The sequence below is a fragment of the Zootoca vivipara genome, chromosome 8 (assembly GCF_965207765.1).
Source record: "Zootoca vivipara chromosome 8, rZooViv2.hap1.1, whole genome shotgun sequence".
NCBI classification, from domain to species: Eukaryota; Metazoa; Chordata; class Lepidosauria; order Squamata; family Lacertidae; genus Zootoca; species Zootoca vivipara.
In genome coordinates this window covers 2,705,739-2,723,984 of record NC_142591.1, presented here as the reverse complement: position 1 = coordinate 2,723,984, position 18,246 = coordinate 2,705,739, and the positions used below count along the sequence as shown (strand labels likewise).

Below are 18,246 nucleotides of genomic sequence, written 5' to 3'. Positions count from 1 at the left end.
TTGAAAAATCTCATGCAACAGGAAAAAAATGTTCCCCAGTTGGGGGCACCGAGTGTCGCCCCCCCCCTCCAGGGTGGCACCCCGGGCAATCCCCCCATCGCCCCCTTGCTACGGCACTGCTTCAAAGGAGTCACCAGTTAAGTCTCTCTGAAGAGTGTTGAACAAAGAGAGAGCAGTCCAAAATTATATGATATATTGTATCTGGGTTGTTCATACCACAGGCAAAGTCTATTTTGGAAGGGTATTTTTTGAAACCATCTAGACAGTACAAATGAAGGGTACATTTAAACCGGCTAACATAAAAACTCTACGATGCAAAGGGGTATCTAAATTATAAAAGCAGTTGGGCATCATTCCATGACAAGGCTGAAGACCCAAGTAAGTAGATAGGCATACAGAGGGCTGAGTGGGGCAAATTTTTTTGAAATTTGTAGTCTAACAGCCTTTCTTTAATGAGAGAGAGAGTATGTGACTCATCAAGTAAGAGGAAAGAGTCTATTGCAATCCCTGTTTGTTTGAGTTTAAAGGTAATTGCAGAAAACCATGAAAAATATGTGAATCAATAAATAAGCTAATAATCTTTCTGAGTATGTACTAAAATGAATTTTTAACCAGCATTTAAAAGTCATGATTCAACACCTAGATTCTAAGAGATGTTGATCTAACTCAGCACATATAGCCAAATAGGAGCCACACTTTGGAACTCCTAGGATCTGTCGAAAAAAGGATGCCGGAACTTTGCTGTTAAAATCTGTTATCTGTAGAGGGGCCCCATAAAGGAAGTGTGAAACTGTTTTCTTACTATAGGCCCTAACCACTACAGATGCATTCTGATTACCATTAAGAAAACACAATCATTTGATTTTACAAGTTCACGAATAACGAGCAGATCAGAGGCAGGTAGAAATCTCACTTGGGTCTGGCATGAAATGGGAGCCTGGGATCTCACCCAATGTCTTATGGAACTGTGCTGAATGTTTTTTTTTTGTTTTTGCAAAAGGGGTCTATCTGCTTCTGAGATCAACTTGGACTGCTTAGACATTTCATTTGACAAGTGCTTGGGATTTACTAGCATTTGAACATTGTTCCGTGCTCTTCCACTTCCCATAGCAATGAGAGGTTCCAGAGGAAGTACTACAGGATTTAGGCTATAATCCTAAACCCACTTACCTGGGAGTAAGGGCAAAGTTAGGAGGAAGCTCAGATCACACTGTAGGTGATGTACCCATTGTAACCTCTCTGCAAATATTATGTTTCTCTCCACCCTTATTTACTGTTTTTCCTTCCAGTAAAGTTCTCTCTGGTTAGAGCTCTATCTGAATGATGTTCTGGTTTTGATGTGGGGGGCAGGGAGGTAAAAATCACAGAACCAGCTAATAGAGCAGTTTTAACTAGCAGAGGAATCCTTGCAATGTAAGGCTTAGATAAAACTCATAGCAATGTTAATCAGGCCAAAGGCTAAGGAAAGCTCAAGGAAGGTGCCTTTTGATCTAATATGCCATCTGTCTTCTGGGCTGCTACAGCCAAACAGGCTTAATCGTAGCAATTGCACAATAGCAATTTTACAATTGTGGTGGTGTAATCTTATGGAGGAGTAATCTACAATAGGCACAGAAATGGGATGTTATTTACATTACCTTAACTTTCTTTATCAGAAAGAGCTATGAGGTTTAAGAGAGAGAAATACTCCCATTCTTAAAATAAATATTACCAGTAATAGATAAAAAAATGAAGTAACAGTATCTGTGGTGGTGCCTGTTATAAGAAGGCACCCTCCCGTCTTGTTGCAAAAGTACAAATTGGTAAGTGTATTGTGTTAATTACACCCAAGTAACCATCAGTTGTTCATAATTACTCCTAAAGTTGGCAGTGGACGAAGTCAGTAAGAAGTGAAGCCTTAGACTGTCATCTTTCCTCTTCTTCTTCTGTGTAGGAAGGAAATTTCCCTTGGAGATTCTCACTTGTTTGACAAATAAGTGCTCTGTTCTAAGGTTATTCTCAATATCTGAATTCATTTTGTCTATCATATCCCCAAAACACCCACTAGGACCAAATAGCACTATCTCTTGTGCTATGTTTCCTTGTACAGCAATCATATCATCCACACAGAAGTAGATAGTGAAAGGTCCACAATTGGTACCTACTAGGTTGCAAAAGATTTCCCCCAAGAAAATATCAGTTCTGTCTTTCTCTAGAATAGCTGGCTAGCAAGTTGGAGACAAGCTTTGGAGAGTGTGCTAGTCAGGGCCGTCTTAAGCATCTCTGGCGCCCTGGCACCGTGGTGCGATGGATCCCTCCGGCGCGCCCCACCGATGGGCGGGCGCTGTTGCCGAGGGTGCTGCGGAGCGGCGGAGCGGCCGGTGCCCCCCCTGGTGGGCGGGCGCCGTGGCGCCCTGCGCCACAAAGCCTGGCCGTAGGGTCGGCCCTGGTGCTAGTGCTGTGCAGGTTTTAGACTGCCTATTCCTAATCTAGTAGAACCAGTCCTGTTTCCCTAGAAAAATGGTGCCAGTACTCACCATGAAGTTGTTAAAGTAAATACTGCCGGGGGGGGGGGAGCACTGGGTAGAAGTAATAAATTATAATTCTTATTGTATCCTAGGGTTGCCATATTTTGTAGAGCAAAAAAAGAGGACACTATGATGGCCATTCAAAGAAAATAAATGCAATTTGTCTCAAATTTTACCCCTGAAAAAGAAGGTGTGTCCTGGAAAAAGAGGGCACATGGCAACCCTATTATGCAGCCCATAATAATAAAAAGCAATGCATCATAATAATAAAACAATGCCTGCTGGGCAAGACGGAGAAAAACAACCTTTTGCGGTGGGAGACAGCAAAGGAGAGGCGCTTTCCCCCTCGCCTCCTGCACCCGATTCTGTCTCCTCCTCAAATGCTGATCAGGAAAGGAGTGGAAGGTTGCAGCACACACACACACACACACACACACAATTTTTTCTTGCAAAGAGAGAGTCTGTTTCTTTCCCCTCTCCCCTTCATGTTGATGTTTTCCAAAAGGCACACAGCTGGGCATTGCAGCAGCTGTTGTTCCTCCAATACCCACCCACACAAGGTGCACAATCTCTTCTGATGAGAATCGCGTGACCAGGCCCCCTAGGCAGGTTCTTCTGCAAGGATGCCCAGCGAGATCCCCCGTTCTCTCCAGGAAGGGGTGGGTAGCCAAAAGCAAGCTTAAAGCACCAGGCTAGCTGGTGGAGGGAAGGAGCTTCAGCAACAGCAACAGCCACCACCAAAAGAGAAAATTCTCTTGCCAAGATCCACCCTCTTCTGCCGCTGTGGCTCAGCCAGCCATCTGGAGCAGGGAGCTGCCCATGGCCACCAGCTGGCCTTGCAAAAGCAGCAGCAGTTGCCACAACAGTGGCAGCAGCATGGTCCCCTGGCAGAAACAGGCACAAGCTGCCCCTGCCCCTCTGCAGGCCACCTGCACGACACACTCCCCCCCACCCGCCCCCCGTCCTCTCAGAGCTCGCCTCGTCAGAGCAGCTCCCTCTGCCTCTGCCTCCCTCTTAACAGGACCCCAGCTCCACCCACATCGTAATGGGGTGACCCAGCAGGAAAATGCTTAGCCCCACAATGCATGGGAAGGGAAAGGGGAAGTGCGCAGTCATTTCCTAACTTTGCCCCGTGACCTGCTCGCCTTTTCCTCTCTGCCTTGCCACACAGGATCAGTTCCTTCTCCCTGAATATCTGGCAAACATGTCCATTTGTCATTATATTTTCAGGGGGGGGGGAGGCGCTGGTACTGCATACCAGCATCTAACCCCAGAAGAAAAAGTTCTGAGCACAACCAATATATAAGAATGAGCTCCTCAGCAACATATACAATATTATTGTTCATAGAAGAGAGAAGAGGTTATATATTCTTCATTATGGTTTTCCGGCCCAGTTGATTTGCATGTATCTTAATGTTTTAAGCTTTAATTTTTACTAACAACAAAGTAATTCTGTTTGCTGACTAAAAGTAATTCACATTGGCCTAGCCTTTCATCTCTGTTAACATAATTGTTTATATGAACTTCCTCCCCTGCAAACGGTTTTGGGTGTGTTCATTTTGGTACAGGGCACTCCCTGAAAAAGCTTATAGCCCATGGTGCACTTAATGTACTGGATGTTGTAAATGGGGCATGGTAGTGTGGTTTTTCTCCTGAAAAAAGGGGACATAAATGTAGTCTTGTATCATGCCAACTTTTCAGAGGTTATCTGCTACAACCTGGCATTAGACGCATTGCACTGGAGTTAGTGAGGTCACTGAATGAAGCCTATTAGAAGTCTTTCCCCTGGGGATTTTTTGCCAAATGCAGGATTTCTGCTAAAATGAAATACTGTGAGTCTGACTGGAAATATCCTGGTACCATACAAATATAAATGGGCACGTGTGTGTGTGTGTGTGTGTGTGTGTGAGAGAGAGAGAGAGAGAGAGAGAGAGAGAGAGAGAGAGAGAGAGAGAGAGAACATTACACTCACATACACACTGCGGCATATAATTTGTTTGGTACCAGCTACAATTTGAGGTCTGGTCTACATGTAGCAGAAGGAGGGGGAATGTAAGTAATGGGGTGGACTATACCACTTGAGACTGCCGGGAAGGATTCATATTTTTGAATGCTCCCATATTTTCTCCCCATAAGTAGAAAATTCACATAAGGCGGAGTGAGTAGCATAGACACTTTCTCTGTGATGTGTTAGGTTGTGTGTTTCTTTTGTCCCAGATGAAGGTTGAAGAGATGCTGTCAATTTACTCCACCACCTCAGGATTTTGTTACCTTACGATGCAGATTAGACCTCAAGAGTTTTCTGCAAGAAAAAAGTGACCACCACGCCCCCCCCTTAAAGAGTCGAAGACACACGCTTACCATAGTATAGCAATCAATTCTCTAGTTAGTCAATCTCCATTAAAGTCAAAATGTGGTCATCAGGTTGCCAACAACAACCATAAATTTCTTTCTGACAGTGGTAGATCTCTTTCTGTTTTTTGGCTGTCTTCCTTAAGAGACCCAATCTATCATAAAGAACCTGAAAGGAAGAAGGGGTATCTCACGTCATGCCTGGTGGGAGACAATCTCCCTTTGCACTTGGAAGCACTGAGAGATTGTCTCTAGGGGCTGACGTAAAGTGAGACTGACCCTGTCCTGAGTTTTCTGTCCATGCCAGAAAATTTGGGGGAAGACTGGCTGGTAACCAGAGATAATGGCTGGCAACCATTGCTTCTTCCCCTCAGAATGAGGAGTCTGAACCCTGTGATATAGCCTGGGTGGGGCCAAACCCTAGAAATTAAGACATTATAGGATTTTGATTATTTGGGATGTGAAGAGGAACCATAAACTGCAGAGGAATTGCTGGGCTAGCCTATGCAAAATGACCTGGCTAAGCTAAGGACATTAAGGAACAATATGGGGCCACTGAGGGCCATTGGCTTGCAAGCAAACTATCCTTACGCTCTGCCCCGAGGTGTGAAGAGACTGCGTTTGGAAGGTTACCAGGGTAACTGGGTGTGAGGTTACAGGAAAATAGAGTTTTGAGCAAGGTATGCTGGGAGGAAGAAGGTGGCAAGAGGTCTGAGATCTATCTTTGCACTGCTGTGGGGTACAAGCCCCTCTTGAAATGACCATGCTGTAAGATCTGGACTCTCTCCATGCAGACTGAATATGTAAATAGAAGAATAAACCATATTTATTAAAGCTACGACAGTCTCCCCCATGCTTCAGTTCTCCAAAGGAACACAGACCTGGGGGGAGTGCCTGGAACCCCCTGGGCTTCTTGCCACTGCTCAGCAAAGAGGCACCCAACTGTTGTAACAGGTAACCACAGATAATGGCCGGCAACCATTGCTTCTTTCCCTCAGAATGAGGAGTCTGAACTCCTCATGATGTATCTTCAGTATAACAGGCTCAGCACTTCTGATGGAGAATCTGGCCAACGCTTGGAGATAACGGACTTTCCACACAGTGTTTTTTCTCCTTCTCAATAAATGTTAACTGCATATTTGTTGTATGGAATCTTCTTTCACAGATAACTTTCAAAGTAACACTTTTGTTGCAGGAATGTGACCTTTTGAGGTATAAATATTTTATGCCTGGGAAAAATGTGATTCTTCTGACTAGGTTAGTATACCTATTACAATGACTGTAGAATTCTCTGGTCTTTTTTTGGGGGGGGGGGGGAGACCAACAACTCTTCCTTCCAGCTTGCTATTAATGTGAATCTTGGGATCTTATACAGCCAGTTCATTTTCTTCCTGTCTGTTTTCTCAGATTGTTGCACTGTCATCTTGGTGTCTCCTGAGGGATTCCATGTATTATACCTGCTCTGTTGTTGCACTTATCCTGGTAAGTGCTCAGGGATCACTTTCCTGAATAAGTCTTTCTTTGGCAGTCCAAAGTGCCATTTCTTCCATTTCATAGGGGTTCACTAAGCTGATTTACGGTATTTTTACAAGAAGTTTGCTTTTGTTGAGTGTTTCATTTAAATGAGTATAGGACCTTGCTCATTGCAATTTACATCTTTACCAGTTTCATCCATAGTGATTTGAGAAATAATGTTTTGCAATTTCAGATGCCAAAACTAGCTTTGGGTTGGTCCAGTGAAGTCAGGGGGGGGGAGATTTCATTCTAGTTGGTTTCATTTAGAAAATGTGCAATAAGACACTAGCAGAATGGTGAGACCAGAATTTCCCCCCTACAATAAGCAATTGTTATTTCACACTTCTGGCAAAAAACCTTGCTTTCACTCCCCAATCCATTATGATTCCTACTATTTATGATCAGAAACAGCACATTTCTAGGCATCTGTTGGAATTTATGAAGAATTTTCTGCAACAGTGCCTCTTAAATTGAGTTCTGAAGACCACCAGTGGTCTCTGGTATATTTTCTGGTGGTACCTGAGACTATGATGAAGAGTCTGATTCAGTTACTGCTGGAGTCCAATCAAGTGATTTTCTGTGGGCATATATAGGGCTGCTGTTCAGTTTGTGGATGTGTGTTTTACAGGTCCTGGGTAGTAGGGGCAGCCACCATGATCTACAGAATCATGGCAGCTAAAAAAACTGAGAAAATTGTGGCAGGCACATGTCCAGAACCATAGAAAGGCATCGGTTTATAGTACTGGGTTGTGAGACTGCTGGAACCCCCCTCTAGGTTTGCCACATGTCCCTTATAATAAGGCATGGGTAGGCAAATTAAGGCCCAGGGGCCAGATCTGGCCCAATCGTCTTCTAAATCTGGCCTGTGGACGGTCCGGGAACCAGCGTGTTTTTACATGAGTAGAATATGTCATTTTATTTAACATGCATTCCTATGGGGCATAGGAATTTGTTCATCCCCCCCCCCCCATAATAGTCCGGCTCCTCACAAGGTCTGCGGGACAGTGGACCGGCCCCCTGCTGAAAAAGTTTGCTGACCCTTGATTGTCCCTTATTTCAAGGAAAAATGCTGCATCCCTTTTTTCTGCCCCACTATCTTCTCCCCGCTATCTTCTCCCCACTCCTTCTCCTCTGCTGAGGTGAGCACTGAGCTCAGTTCCTCCCTCCCTCCCATCTCTGCCAGCACTGTTGCCTCCCTCCCTCCCTCCCTCCCTCCCTCCTGCCTGCCTGTCTCTTTCTTTCTATCTATCTGTCTCTCTCTCTTTCCCTACCCTACCCCTCCCTGTTACACTAAACCCAGCTGCGGCCCAATGGATGGGAATGGAATGTAGGGGCGAGGCTGAAAAAGAATGGAGTGACTTTGGATAAGTGGGAGGGAGGGAGGGAGGAGAGAAGGAAGGTGAGGCTGGCCAGCAGGGGAGTGTGTGTGTGTGTGTGTGTGTGTGTGTGTGTGTGTTTCACATTGAAGCTGGCAGTTCTTTTCCTACTGACCAGGGAAGTGGGGGGTAGTAGGCATGCGTCTTTGTTGCTTTTACGTGCTTCCCTGACCCTGTTTCTTTATAGAGGGGTAGGGTGGATATTGCAAACCTATTCTTTAGGTACCAAAGAAACCCCCTCCCCGCAACCCATGACTTTTTAAAGTGTTTTAAATGTGTACTGCAGATGAGGACTCAAACTCCCTTGTAAGAAACTGTCACAGTCCTAAATTCACGTTCAACCTGATCCTTTGAAATCAGAAATAAGTCCCAATTAGTTCAGTTGAATTTACTTTCAATTAAGTATGCAGAGTATTGAAGCCTTAAAATGGTTGCTGTTTTTTACTTATTTAAATAAATTGATGCAAAATATTGTATAAAGGACCAGGCCAGAAAATGAAGCACACATGTAACCTGGTTAGATGACCTTGTCTGACAATGACACATGTGCTTGAATACACGTGGCATTAGCAGCTACATGGAAAGGGATGTTGGAGGCAAAGCTCTGTGAGGAAGAGAAACAGAATTGTTGCTTCTTTTTTGGGCTAGGTTTCCACATTTACCATTCTTCTGACAGGCAGAAATCCAACAGCTGGGGAGGATGTGAGTCCATTTAAATTAATGTGCATCACTAAATTTCTTTGGGTCTACCCTATTAGTATGACCAGAATTGGAAACAACTCATTGTAATGGATTGCTTTGAAGTCATTTTTGCAGCACGTAAAGTAATTTTTAGACCCCACAATTCCTCTCCTGACACATTCCTTATTTTGCCCAACCAAAGGTGGCAACCCTAATCCCCTCTCATGAGCAATCATATCTGAACCCACCATGGAAGAGAAAAGTTGAAGAGGCTATTTTTGTGATTCCTCATGATAGCAGATCAAATAGCAGGAGCATCTCTCTTCCCTCTTGGTCTCACCAGCAGCTCTGTGTCCTCTCCTTTGCGTTCATCCTTTTGCTTCTTGATTCTGTACCTCATATGAGGAATCTTAATATGTGTGAAAGTGCAAGTATCTTTCAGCCTTTCATTGCATCTATGTCCTGGGGTATTGTGGGGGGAGAAGGAGAGGACAGTAGTACTTCGACTTACGAACGACTCGACAACCGAATTTTTTGACTTACGAATGGGCCACGCGCTTACGAATGTCGTGACATCCGGGGGGAAACCGCGGCGGTTTTAGATAGGGATTTTTCGACTTACGAATTTTTAGATAGGGTTGCTTCGACTTACGGATTTTTCTGTTTCCCATGCATTCCTATGGGAAATCACGTTTCCAATGCCATTTTTTGACTTAGGAATTTTTCGACTTGCGAAGGTGCCTTCGGAACGGATTAAATTTGTAAGTCGAGGCACCACTGTAATGGAAAAAATAAATAAGTAGAAGATAGAGAATTGGACATTAGCTGTTCTGGGCAGAGTTCTTTTTACAGCAAATAATAGTAGCCCCCTCTCAGGCTGAGTACAATACAGAAATGTCACCGCTTTTCCCAGTTTCATATAATTTACAATGTCATGTTCTGGGAGTATTTAGCCAATTTGGAATGGCAGGAAGCAGGACAGTTAAACCTGAGGAAGAACTGCATCCTTTCTGCCTGACTCTGCATTGTCACATTTTGCCCAGACACCTTACTGAAGCATGAACATGTGTCCTTGACTATAAGCTGACTCACAATAAGGCCTGTAGTTGTGGGTGACAGCTATAAGCCGACAGCAAAGAAGTGATGGATTCCTCCCCCTCACACACACACTGACTGTAAAAGCAGTAGAAGGCTAGAAGGGGGCGGGGGGAGGTTGCCAATATTTCTTCCCACATTTATCGGGGCACTTCATTTGCCAATCATTCCAGGCAAAGCTGAGGGAGAAAAGAAAAGAAAAGCTGAGACATAGAATTTGAGTGCAACCTAGTGGTGACTGAGGAGGAGAATCTCTTCTTTATCTGAATTTCTGAAGGGTAGCCGTGCTTGAACTGATCCATACATTAAGTAGAATGAAGTCTGGACTATCTCTTCAGACTGCAAGTGGGGGATTTGCATTCTTGAATTCTGCCTTGCCTAAAAAGGTATCTGACTAAATCATAATCTGGGTGGGGCCATTGAATCAATTGTCTTAAGTAAGCAATGGTAACTTAAGCCCATGGATTTCACTGGGTCTGATCTGAGTATTGCCTAGACCACCCACTCTGTATAAGAGTGATTCAAACATATGATACCTTTTGGCTGCTGTCTTAAGTGGCACAGAGCAGAATTCTGTGCAGGGGGGGGGGGGCTGGAAACCTATGCAGATTTATTGTAGCCGTGGGTATGCTAAACATATTAAAGCCAAACTACACATTAGCTCCTGGTGGGCTCTCCTGGCATCTTGGTTTTTTGCTTAAAAGCAGCTGTGTAAGAAAGGGGATGCAAATTAGGTCTGAGCAGGAGTGAAGCATTTTCCCTCCATGCCATGATCAGAATTTCCTCCCCCAGTGCTACTGCTCCCATACAGTTTATCTTCTTCTTCACAGCTGCTAAAAATGAAAATGTATTGAGTTCTGATCATAGATAGCCTTCATTTCATGTACTTTGGCCCCGCATTCTGTAGCACCTTAGGCTCTGAAGAATATGGACTGCTGACCCTTAGGCCTCAAAATCATCACAACAGTATATAGCTTGGTTGCAGAAAACTGGGAACCCTTTGGTAAATAGGACAGTACCATGGTCAATGCCATGAAAACTAATAGCATGGTTGTGCATGGTTGTGCACAAATCTTGTATGCCTTGTATACACAATAACCCAATTTTAGTCTCTGGATCTCAGATAGCAGGGCTGGGAAATGTTCTGTTAAACCTGTGCCATGTGTTTGCTTCTTCATATACTGATTTAGTACATCGGAAGAGGATTATATAGAAACCTTTATCTAAAAGTTAACAGATATATAATGCATAGAGATAGGATTGAAAAGTGAAAAACCTCCTTTTCATTTTACATTTTGTGTTTCTTGATAAAATCAATGCTGCATCTATAACAAGTAGAGCTGTACATCACAGATGATAAAAAGTGGACATTGGAAGGAATGAACTGTATGAAATTATTTGGGATAATTTGGGAAATTATTTGGGATAATTTGGGAAATTATTTGGGATACTAGAAGAGAGTTTGTGTCAAGAGATATTAAAAGTCTTTTAAAAAGTGTGGCATACCTTACAGACACTCTCACATGGTAATACATTTTAAAAACATTTTTCTCCACAGATTATTTATGATGAAAAAGTTGTTTGGTAAGTAATGCAACTGTCATTTTCTGAATAATGGTAGCAAGGGAGGCAAAAGTTCTGCTGAGCAACCTGGGGACCAATTTCCGTTTCTATACAGGTTCTAAGTAGGAAAGTGATTCATGGAAATCTTTTTTAGAGTTAAAAGAGGAAACATCTCTTTCCCAGCACTTTCTGGGCCACCCACACAGATCTCCACTGAAGATGCAGGGCTTGTATAAGCAGGCTGAATATACTGTCCAAACAATTTCCTTTCAGGGTGACAGTCACAAAAGTAGAAAGCTGAGGAGGATACAGGACATGTGTAGTTGTATCGCAAGTACTATTGATCTAAGAGGCTGGCAACATGGGGATGTCTGTAGAAATGGCTTCATTTTGGGGAGCTATTCCTTGCCTGCCAGCCACCTACAGTCACGATCACATTGTGAAGGAATCTCTATGAGCTCCCTGTGACTGCTGGGGTTCTCTTGTGTGGGGGTTTTCAAGCATTGCAACAACCTGCAAACCTATCTGAGCTGAAAATAGGGTGTGACAAAGTGAATGTGGGTATGCGCAGGCAATGATAAGACTATTATACTGCAAAGACAAAGAAGTGAAGTGGAGTGTGGTTTCTAGGACAGAAAAGGAGAATTGGCAGCTGGGGAATGAAAGGAGGCAAAGACTCATTTGTATGCTCACCTAGATACATTGGTGCTGCTTCTTCCAGTGAAATGCTGGGTATTTGGGAAAGGCTTGTCTCTGGGTCTCCCTCTGCTAGGTGTAGTGTTTATATACATGTGCACACATCTGCATACCACGGCCTATTGGGGTAGCACCATTAAGAAAGACAGTCTTGTGTAACTAAGTGAGAGTGTGAAAGGAACAAAAGAGATGTCAGCAAAGAGGTGCATGAAGAAAGAGAATTGGATGGCAGCTAATGGGAAGTTGGAGCCAGGAGGCAATGACTCAAGAAGAGAACAGGAGCAGAGAACTGGAAATGAGCGTGATAATTGTTGCTAAAGTTATTTAGCAAATTATTCTGATATTTTATGATACGGCACTATAGAAATACTGAAAGGAAGGAAGGATTATTCCCTGTCCACCTAGTCAGATTCATTCAGCTACTGTGAGTGAAGGTTTACTTGACTTCCTCTAGGGAGGAGAAGTTGGCTCTGTTATTGCCCATCAGCTTTCAGTACAACAATAAACTAGGCAATTTGGGCAAGGCCACAAGGAAATGGCAGTTCCATAAACCCTGAGGTCACAATCAGCAAGAGCAAGTGTCAAGGAGACCAGGCTGGAGCATCCAACAGGAATGAAGTAACAGGAGCAGGGTCTTGGGCCTATACTACCGGTAGCAGGGAAGTTGTCCAGCAGGATCCAAGAAGCCAGAACTAATTTTGCCAAACTAGATGAGGTTTCCCACAGGGGGGTTGTACTAAGCCTGAGGAACTAGGGGCTGGTGGGGTTTTTTAGTGGATTGTTATCTTCTTTCTGATCTTCTCAGTGTCATATAAAGTCTACTAAATATTGATCCAGAGTAGATTCCAATGTATAGTTAGCAGAGTAAAAACTTGAACACATTGCAGGATTCCCAAAAATAGACCAGAGGCAATATTTCATCCAGCAGAACTTTACTGCTGCTGAAGGCAAATGAGCATAATGGTCACAAATCCAATACATTCAGGATTGGCACTGTCCCTAAGAAATCCAGTTGCAGTAGACTTAACGTAAACTTACAATAATTTATAACAAGACCAAAACTTAACACTAAGCATACAGAACACCACACCAGACAGAAAAGAGATAGAAAGGGAAAGTACGTGAAACCCAGGCTCCTTCTGGCCTATTATTATAGTCAGCATGGCCTTGACTGAAAGAGATAACAGAACCAGTTTAAACCAGCTGCACTCAGCTTCTCTGAAGGAATAACCCAAACAGCATGAACCTTCTTTCACACAGAGAAGCTCCCAGAACCCTCCTGAATTAAGTAGAATAGGAAAGATCTCTACATGTCAGATTAATACTTTCTGCACTAAGAAATGCAAGCTGAGACTTCTTCCAAGCTGGCCAGATGGAGGGAAGGCCTGACAGTACCAAATGGGCATTTTGTCAGTGGATGTGAGCTTCAGAGGAACCATCAGGGCAAGGCAGCTCCCCTGCACCTCCACCACTTCCTTCCTTCTTGATCTCTGCTGCTGAGCCTGAAATGGAGATATCAATGTGAAGGAGGCATTATGAACAAGATGAGCAGTGGTGGTTGAGGCTGTGGTGGGACAAGATATTTGCTGAGGTACTGGAGCTACGCAGGGCCTGTGCCTAAGACTCTGGCTGGCAATAGCTCTCCAGAAGAGGCTGAGTCAGACAATTGGTCCCTGGCAGTTTCATAAAGTGCCTGTGTTGACTAACTAAAGCTCAGACAACTATTAAAAGAAGTAACAGATAATAGCGCCTGGTTCCATTTGAAAGAAGAAAATCTGGTGGTCTACCAAGACAACGCAAGCTTTAGCCACTTGATCATAGGAACTCCTGCTTAGTCTCACAGTAGCTTTTGAGATTCCTTCTTCACTGATATAATGTTAGGCATGCGGGCTCACCGTGCTAGTTTCAACTGCCGTCTGAAATATATTAAAACGTTGTTTTAAATTGTTCTATGTAATTTCATTTATTATAAGCTGCCCTGGGATCCCTTTAGAGAGGAAGAGTGGTGTATGAATGTAAGGATGATGATGGTTGATGAAGATGCAAGGGAAAGATCCATATAGGAAGTTAGAGTAAGGACCAGCTTTTATGATGAGATTAGGTAAGCTCCATCTTTGAAGCACAAGACACTGCCTGCACCACTAGACTCAGCTGCTGCCCACCTGCCCCACCTCCTATCTGCCAGGCACTAAACTTCAGAAGACCCGGTAACTCTAGGCATCAATGGTCTAGAAAGAGATCCATTTCAGCTACGTGGAACCCTATTCCATATTTGTCTTCATTTTCTTCCTCTTTTGGTTGCAGGTGGGAGTCTTTAATTCTAGTGCTAATGTATGCTGTCTATATTCTCATCATGAAGTAAGTATCATGTATTCCTGTCTGCACATTGCTAAGGTTACCATAAATGGATGTGGGTCTAAACCACTGAGCCTCTTGGGCTTGCCAATTGTAAGGTTGGCAGTTCGAATCCGTGCAACGGGGTGAGCTCCCATTCCTTTGTCCCAGCTCCTGCCAACTTAGCAGTTTGAAAGCATACCAGCAAGAGTAGATAAATAGGTCTTCTTCTTCTTCTTTGGCGATCACTCGTAGCCGAGTAAGATTGTCTTCCATAAACACGGTTTTAACAATGGGTCCGTAAGTGACTGTGAAGGCCAATTCTGGATCCACACGTCCTTCCACAGTGGGGACATTGGTTTCCAGGCGGAAGTTGGTCACAGTGTGGATTTGCCAAGCGTGCCTTCCTCTTAGCACGTTTCTCCCTTGCGTCCTGAGATCGTGTTTCTTCAAAGCCCATGACACCTTTGGTAAAGGATGTTCTCCAACTGGAGCGCTCACAGGCCAGGGTTTCCCAGTTGTCAGTGTTTATACTACATTTTTAAAGATTTTCCTTGAGACAGTCTTTAAACCTCTTTTGTTGACCACCGGCATTTCGCTTTCTATTATTGAGATGGGAATAGAGTGCTTGCTTTGGAAGACGATAATCAGGCATCTGAAAAACATGACCAGTCCAATAAAGCTGATGTTGAAGAATCATTGCTTCAACACTGGTGATCTTTGCTTCTTCCAGTACACTGGCATTAGTTTGCCTGTCTTCCCAAGTGATGTGTAAAAATTTTCAGAGACACTGTTGATGGAATCTTTCAAGGAGTTGGAGATGGTGTTTATAAGTGGTCCATATTTCACAAGCATGCAATAAATTTGGTAGTACAATAGCTTTGTAAACAAGCATTTTGGTTTCCCTGTGAATGTCCCGTTCCTCAAACACTCTGCACTTCAGTTGGGAGCTCAGGCAATGCTGGATTTTGGCATCAATGTCGGCCCTTTTGGAAAGATAACTGCCTAAGTAGGAAAAGTGATTGACACTTTCCAGCATTGCATCATTAAGCTGGATTTGTGGCATGGTGGGGGGGGGGTTGTGCTTGTTGGTACAGCATTTTGTTTTTTTGGATATTGAGCGTTAGGAGCAGGGGCGTACCCAGGATCAAAATGGGGGGGGGGCAAGAGAGGGGAAGGGAGAGGGAAGGAAGGAGGGAGGGAGGGAAGAGAGAGAAGGAAGGAAGGAAGGAAGGAAGGAAGGGGTGGGAGAGAGAGAGAGAGGGAAGGAAGGAAGGAAGGAAGGAAGGAAGGAAGGAAGGAAGGAAGGAAGGAAGGAAGGAAAGAAAGAAAGAAAGAAAGAAAGAAAGAAAGAAAGAAAGAAAGAAAGAAAGAAAGAAGGGGTGAGAGACAGAGAAGGGAGGGAGGGGGAGAGAGAGAGAGAGAGAAAGGAAGAAAGGAAGAAAGGAAGAAAGAAAGGAAGAAAGAAAGAAAGAAAGAAAGAAAGAAAGAAAGAAAGAAAGAAAGAAAGGGGATGGAAGGAAGGATGGAGCTCCTGTCCGCCCGCCCCCCCAGCTCAGGCTGCTCCTCCCCCCTCCCACGTTCCTGTCACTGGCTGCAGCCGTGGAGGAGGCGGAAACAGCCCGATTTCCACAACCTACAGCGACTTTTCCCCTTCATTTTTTTTTTTTTTTTTTGCTTCTGGGGGGCAGCTGCCCCTCGCTGGATACACCCATGGTTAGGAGCAATAGTTAGGAGAATTGGATCTTGAAGGGCTTGAATGTTCATTTTATGCCTTGGTTTTCTTTGTTGAAGCCTGTGTTGAGGTATAATCTTAATAGCCATCATGGAACATATTAATTGTGAACTGTACAACAGTCATTGACACTCATTATAGCTCTGGTAAAGAGTACATCACAGCGATCTTTAACGTGGACAATTACATAGTCTAAGAGGTGCCAGTGGTTCAACCAAGAGTACTTCCATGATGTTTTAATTTATTTATTTTTCAAAAGAGTGTATTGGTAATAACAAGGTTGTGCGCTGCACATACAGTCAAAAATAAAATTCTGTTCTGGTTGCTGTTGCCAATTCCTTCTTTTCTAATAGACCCGGGCCACAGATAGAAATATCGCCCAACTCTTGCGTTAAAATCACCTAGGAGGATAATGTTATTATCCTTCGGTGTCTCTGATAGGTTGGCATCCAGTTCAGAATATATTTTTCCTTTAATATCTTCATCAGCATCCAGCGTTGGTGCATAATGTGTTTTGGAAAAACCTTGGTGGAAAAGCCAGGAGACAAAGCCATTTTACAAAAGTTGAAAACACTGCAAGTACAATTCTCCTTGTTAATGCTACATGAAATTGAACAGAATATAAAATCCCTAAAACAGAAACAATTTGAGTTTGCTAACAAACCAGGGAAGTTATTAGCATAATACAAAGTCACAGAAAAATATATCACCAAGGACAAGTGCTGCGAAATAAGGAGTATAGACAAGCAGACAAATATAGACATAGGTAGTTTTTTTTCTTTACAATCACTCGTGTATTTGATAGAAGTAACATCAATTTTTCTTATGAGAAAATTGTTTAGAAAGAAGGGTGGCTCCTGAAGCTTTATAGGACTAGTCAGGTGAGCTGCGTTGGCTTCCTTGGTTTCCTGATTAGCTGTCAAGTCAGTAATAGGGGCTTCCATTGCAAAAGATAAGGTACTTAAGGCTGACTCCTTCATTCACCCAACCAAAAGCCTTTGCTCCACACACCATAGCTTTGAAGGCATCGCTCCTAGTCTTATTTTCTATGGACTCATATTCTGAAGTTCCTCTTTAAGATCTTCTGCAATGGAAGATTTGCTGGTAGGAACAGTGTGGTCGCTCCACATATAGCCACATTCCAGTCATTATTTATTCTATTTAAAAAATGTAGCATTTATTTATTAGAAGGCTTTCAGACACTAAATATAGGGATTGCCAAAACCTACAAATTGATACACAGGTCTGTCAGGAAAACCCCATGAGAAAGCCATTGAGAAGACATCTCTTTGTTCTTTGTATAGGTTTAATGCCAACCTACAACATATCTTTGAAAGGAGGACAAAGAATGCAACCAATATGGTGAATGGACTAGCAACTAACACAGAGATGGATGACAACAGCAACTGTGATGCTACAGTAGTATTATTAAAGAAAGGTAACTGTTCCAGTAAGTCACACACTGCTTGTTTGCTGAATCCTTCTTGATGTTCTGGTGGGCCAGGCTAGATGCCACTTTAAATACATTTTTGAATCCCATACCTGGGAATCCCCATGCCATCTTTTAACCAAAGCAGTAGTGGAGTCCCAGTCTAGATGTTGTTTTCTCCCTTATAAAGCTGCTATTTGCTTCCTGGGGCCATATGCAGCCAGGGGGGGGGGGAGAAGCACAGGGGAAAGGGTTAAACCAGGCATGTCAAACCTGCGGCCCTCCAGATGTTTTGGACTACAATTCCCATCTTCCCCAACCACTGGTCCTGCTAGCTAGGGATCATGGGAGTTGTAGGCCAAAACATCTGGAGGGCCGCAGGTTTGACATGCCTGGGTTAAACCATGGTTGTAATCCTGATCTATTGGTCACAGCTTCCTGTAACTGCTTTTGAAAACAATAGCAGCAATTCCAAGCACAGGATTTAAAGATGTGAAGTAGCATTTAGTTTGGCCCCAATCTGTGTGAGACATGTCAACAACTGGAGAAGTTAAAGAGTGAAATGGTGAAATGCCATCTTTGCAAAAGAGACCTCAATGTAGTAGTTTTTTTACAGCATTATAACAGATTTTAATGATCAGTTTGCTTTATCGCCCATCGTTTATAAAGCTTTATAATGTACATGGCACATTTAAAGAAAAGGGGGGGGGTCAAAGAAAGACCACCTGACCCAAGGAGCTTAAAATCTAAATTTAGACAGTGGAGGAGCTAATACAAGAGGAGAGGTAAGGTGAACTGGGCATGACCAAACACAATTATGTGTTTCAGCTGGGGTGGTGAGAGCTTTGGCTCACAAGAAATTATATTTTAGAGAGTTGTTGACAGCTTGAAAGAAGAATTGCTGCTTGTATGTACATTCATCCCACTTTTGCCTCCAGTAATCCATTCCATTCCAAACCTTTA

At 43.5% G+C, this 18,246-nt stretch overlaps 1 protein-coding gene across 2 annotated transcripts in view; it reads left to right on the top strand.

Annotated features, from left to right (window-relative positions):
- The window catches only part of SLC24A3 (solute carrier family 24 member 3), a 141,381-nt gene that overhangs the window by 101,569 nt on the left and 21,566 nt on the right, over positions 1–18,246 (top strand). For both annotated transcript variants that reach the window (XM_035101990.3, XM_088675956.1), the window contains 4 exons: positions 6,267–6,341; positions 11,085–11,110; positions 14,090–14,143; positions 17,159–17,304. In XM_035101990.3, coding sequence (XP_034957881.2) covers positions 6,267–6,341; positions 11,085–11,110; positions 14,090–14,143; positions 17,159–17,304 — 301 coding nt within the window. The remainder of the gene's footprint in view (positions 1–6,266; positions 6,342–11,084; positions 11,111–14,089; positions 14,144–17,158; positions 17,305–18,246) is intronic.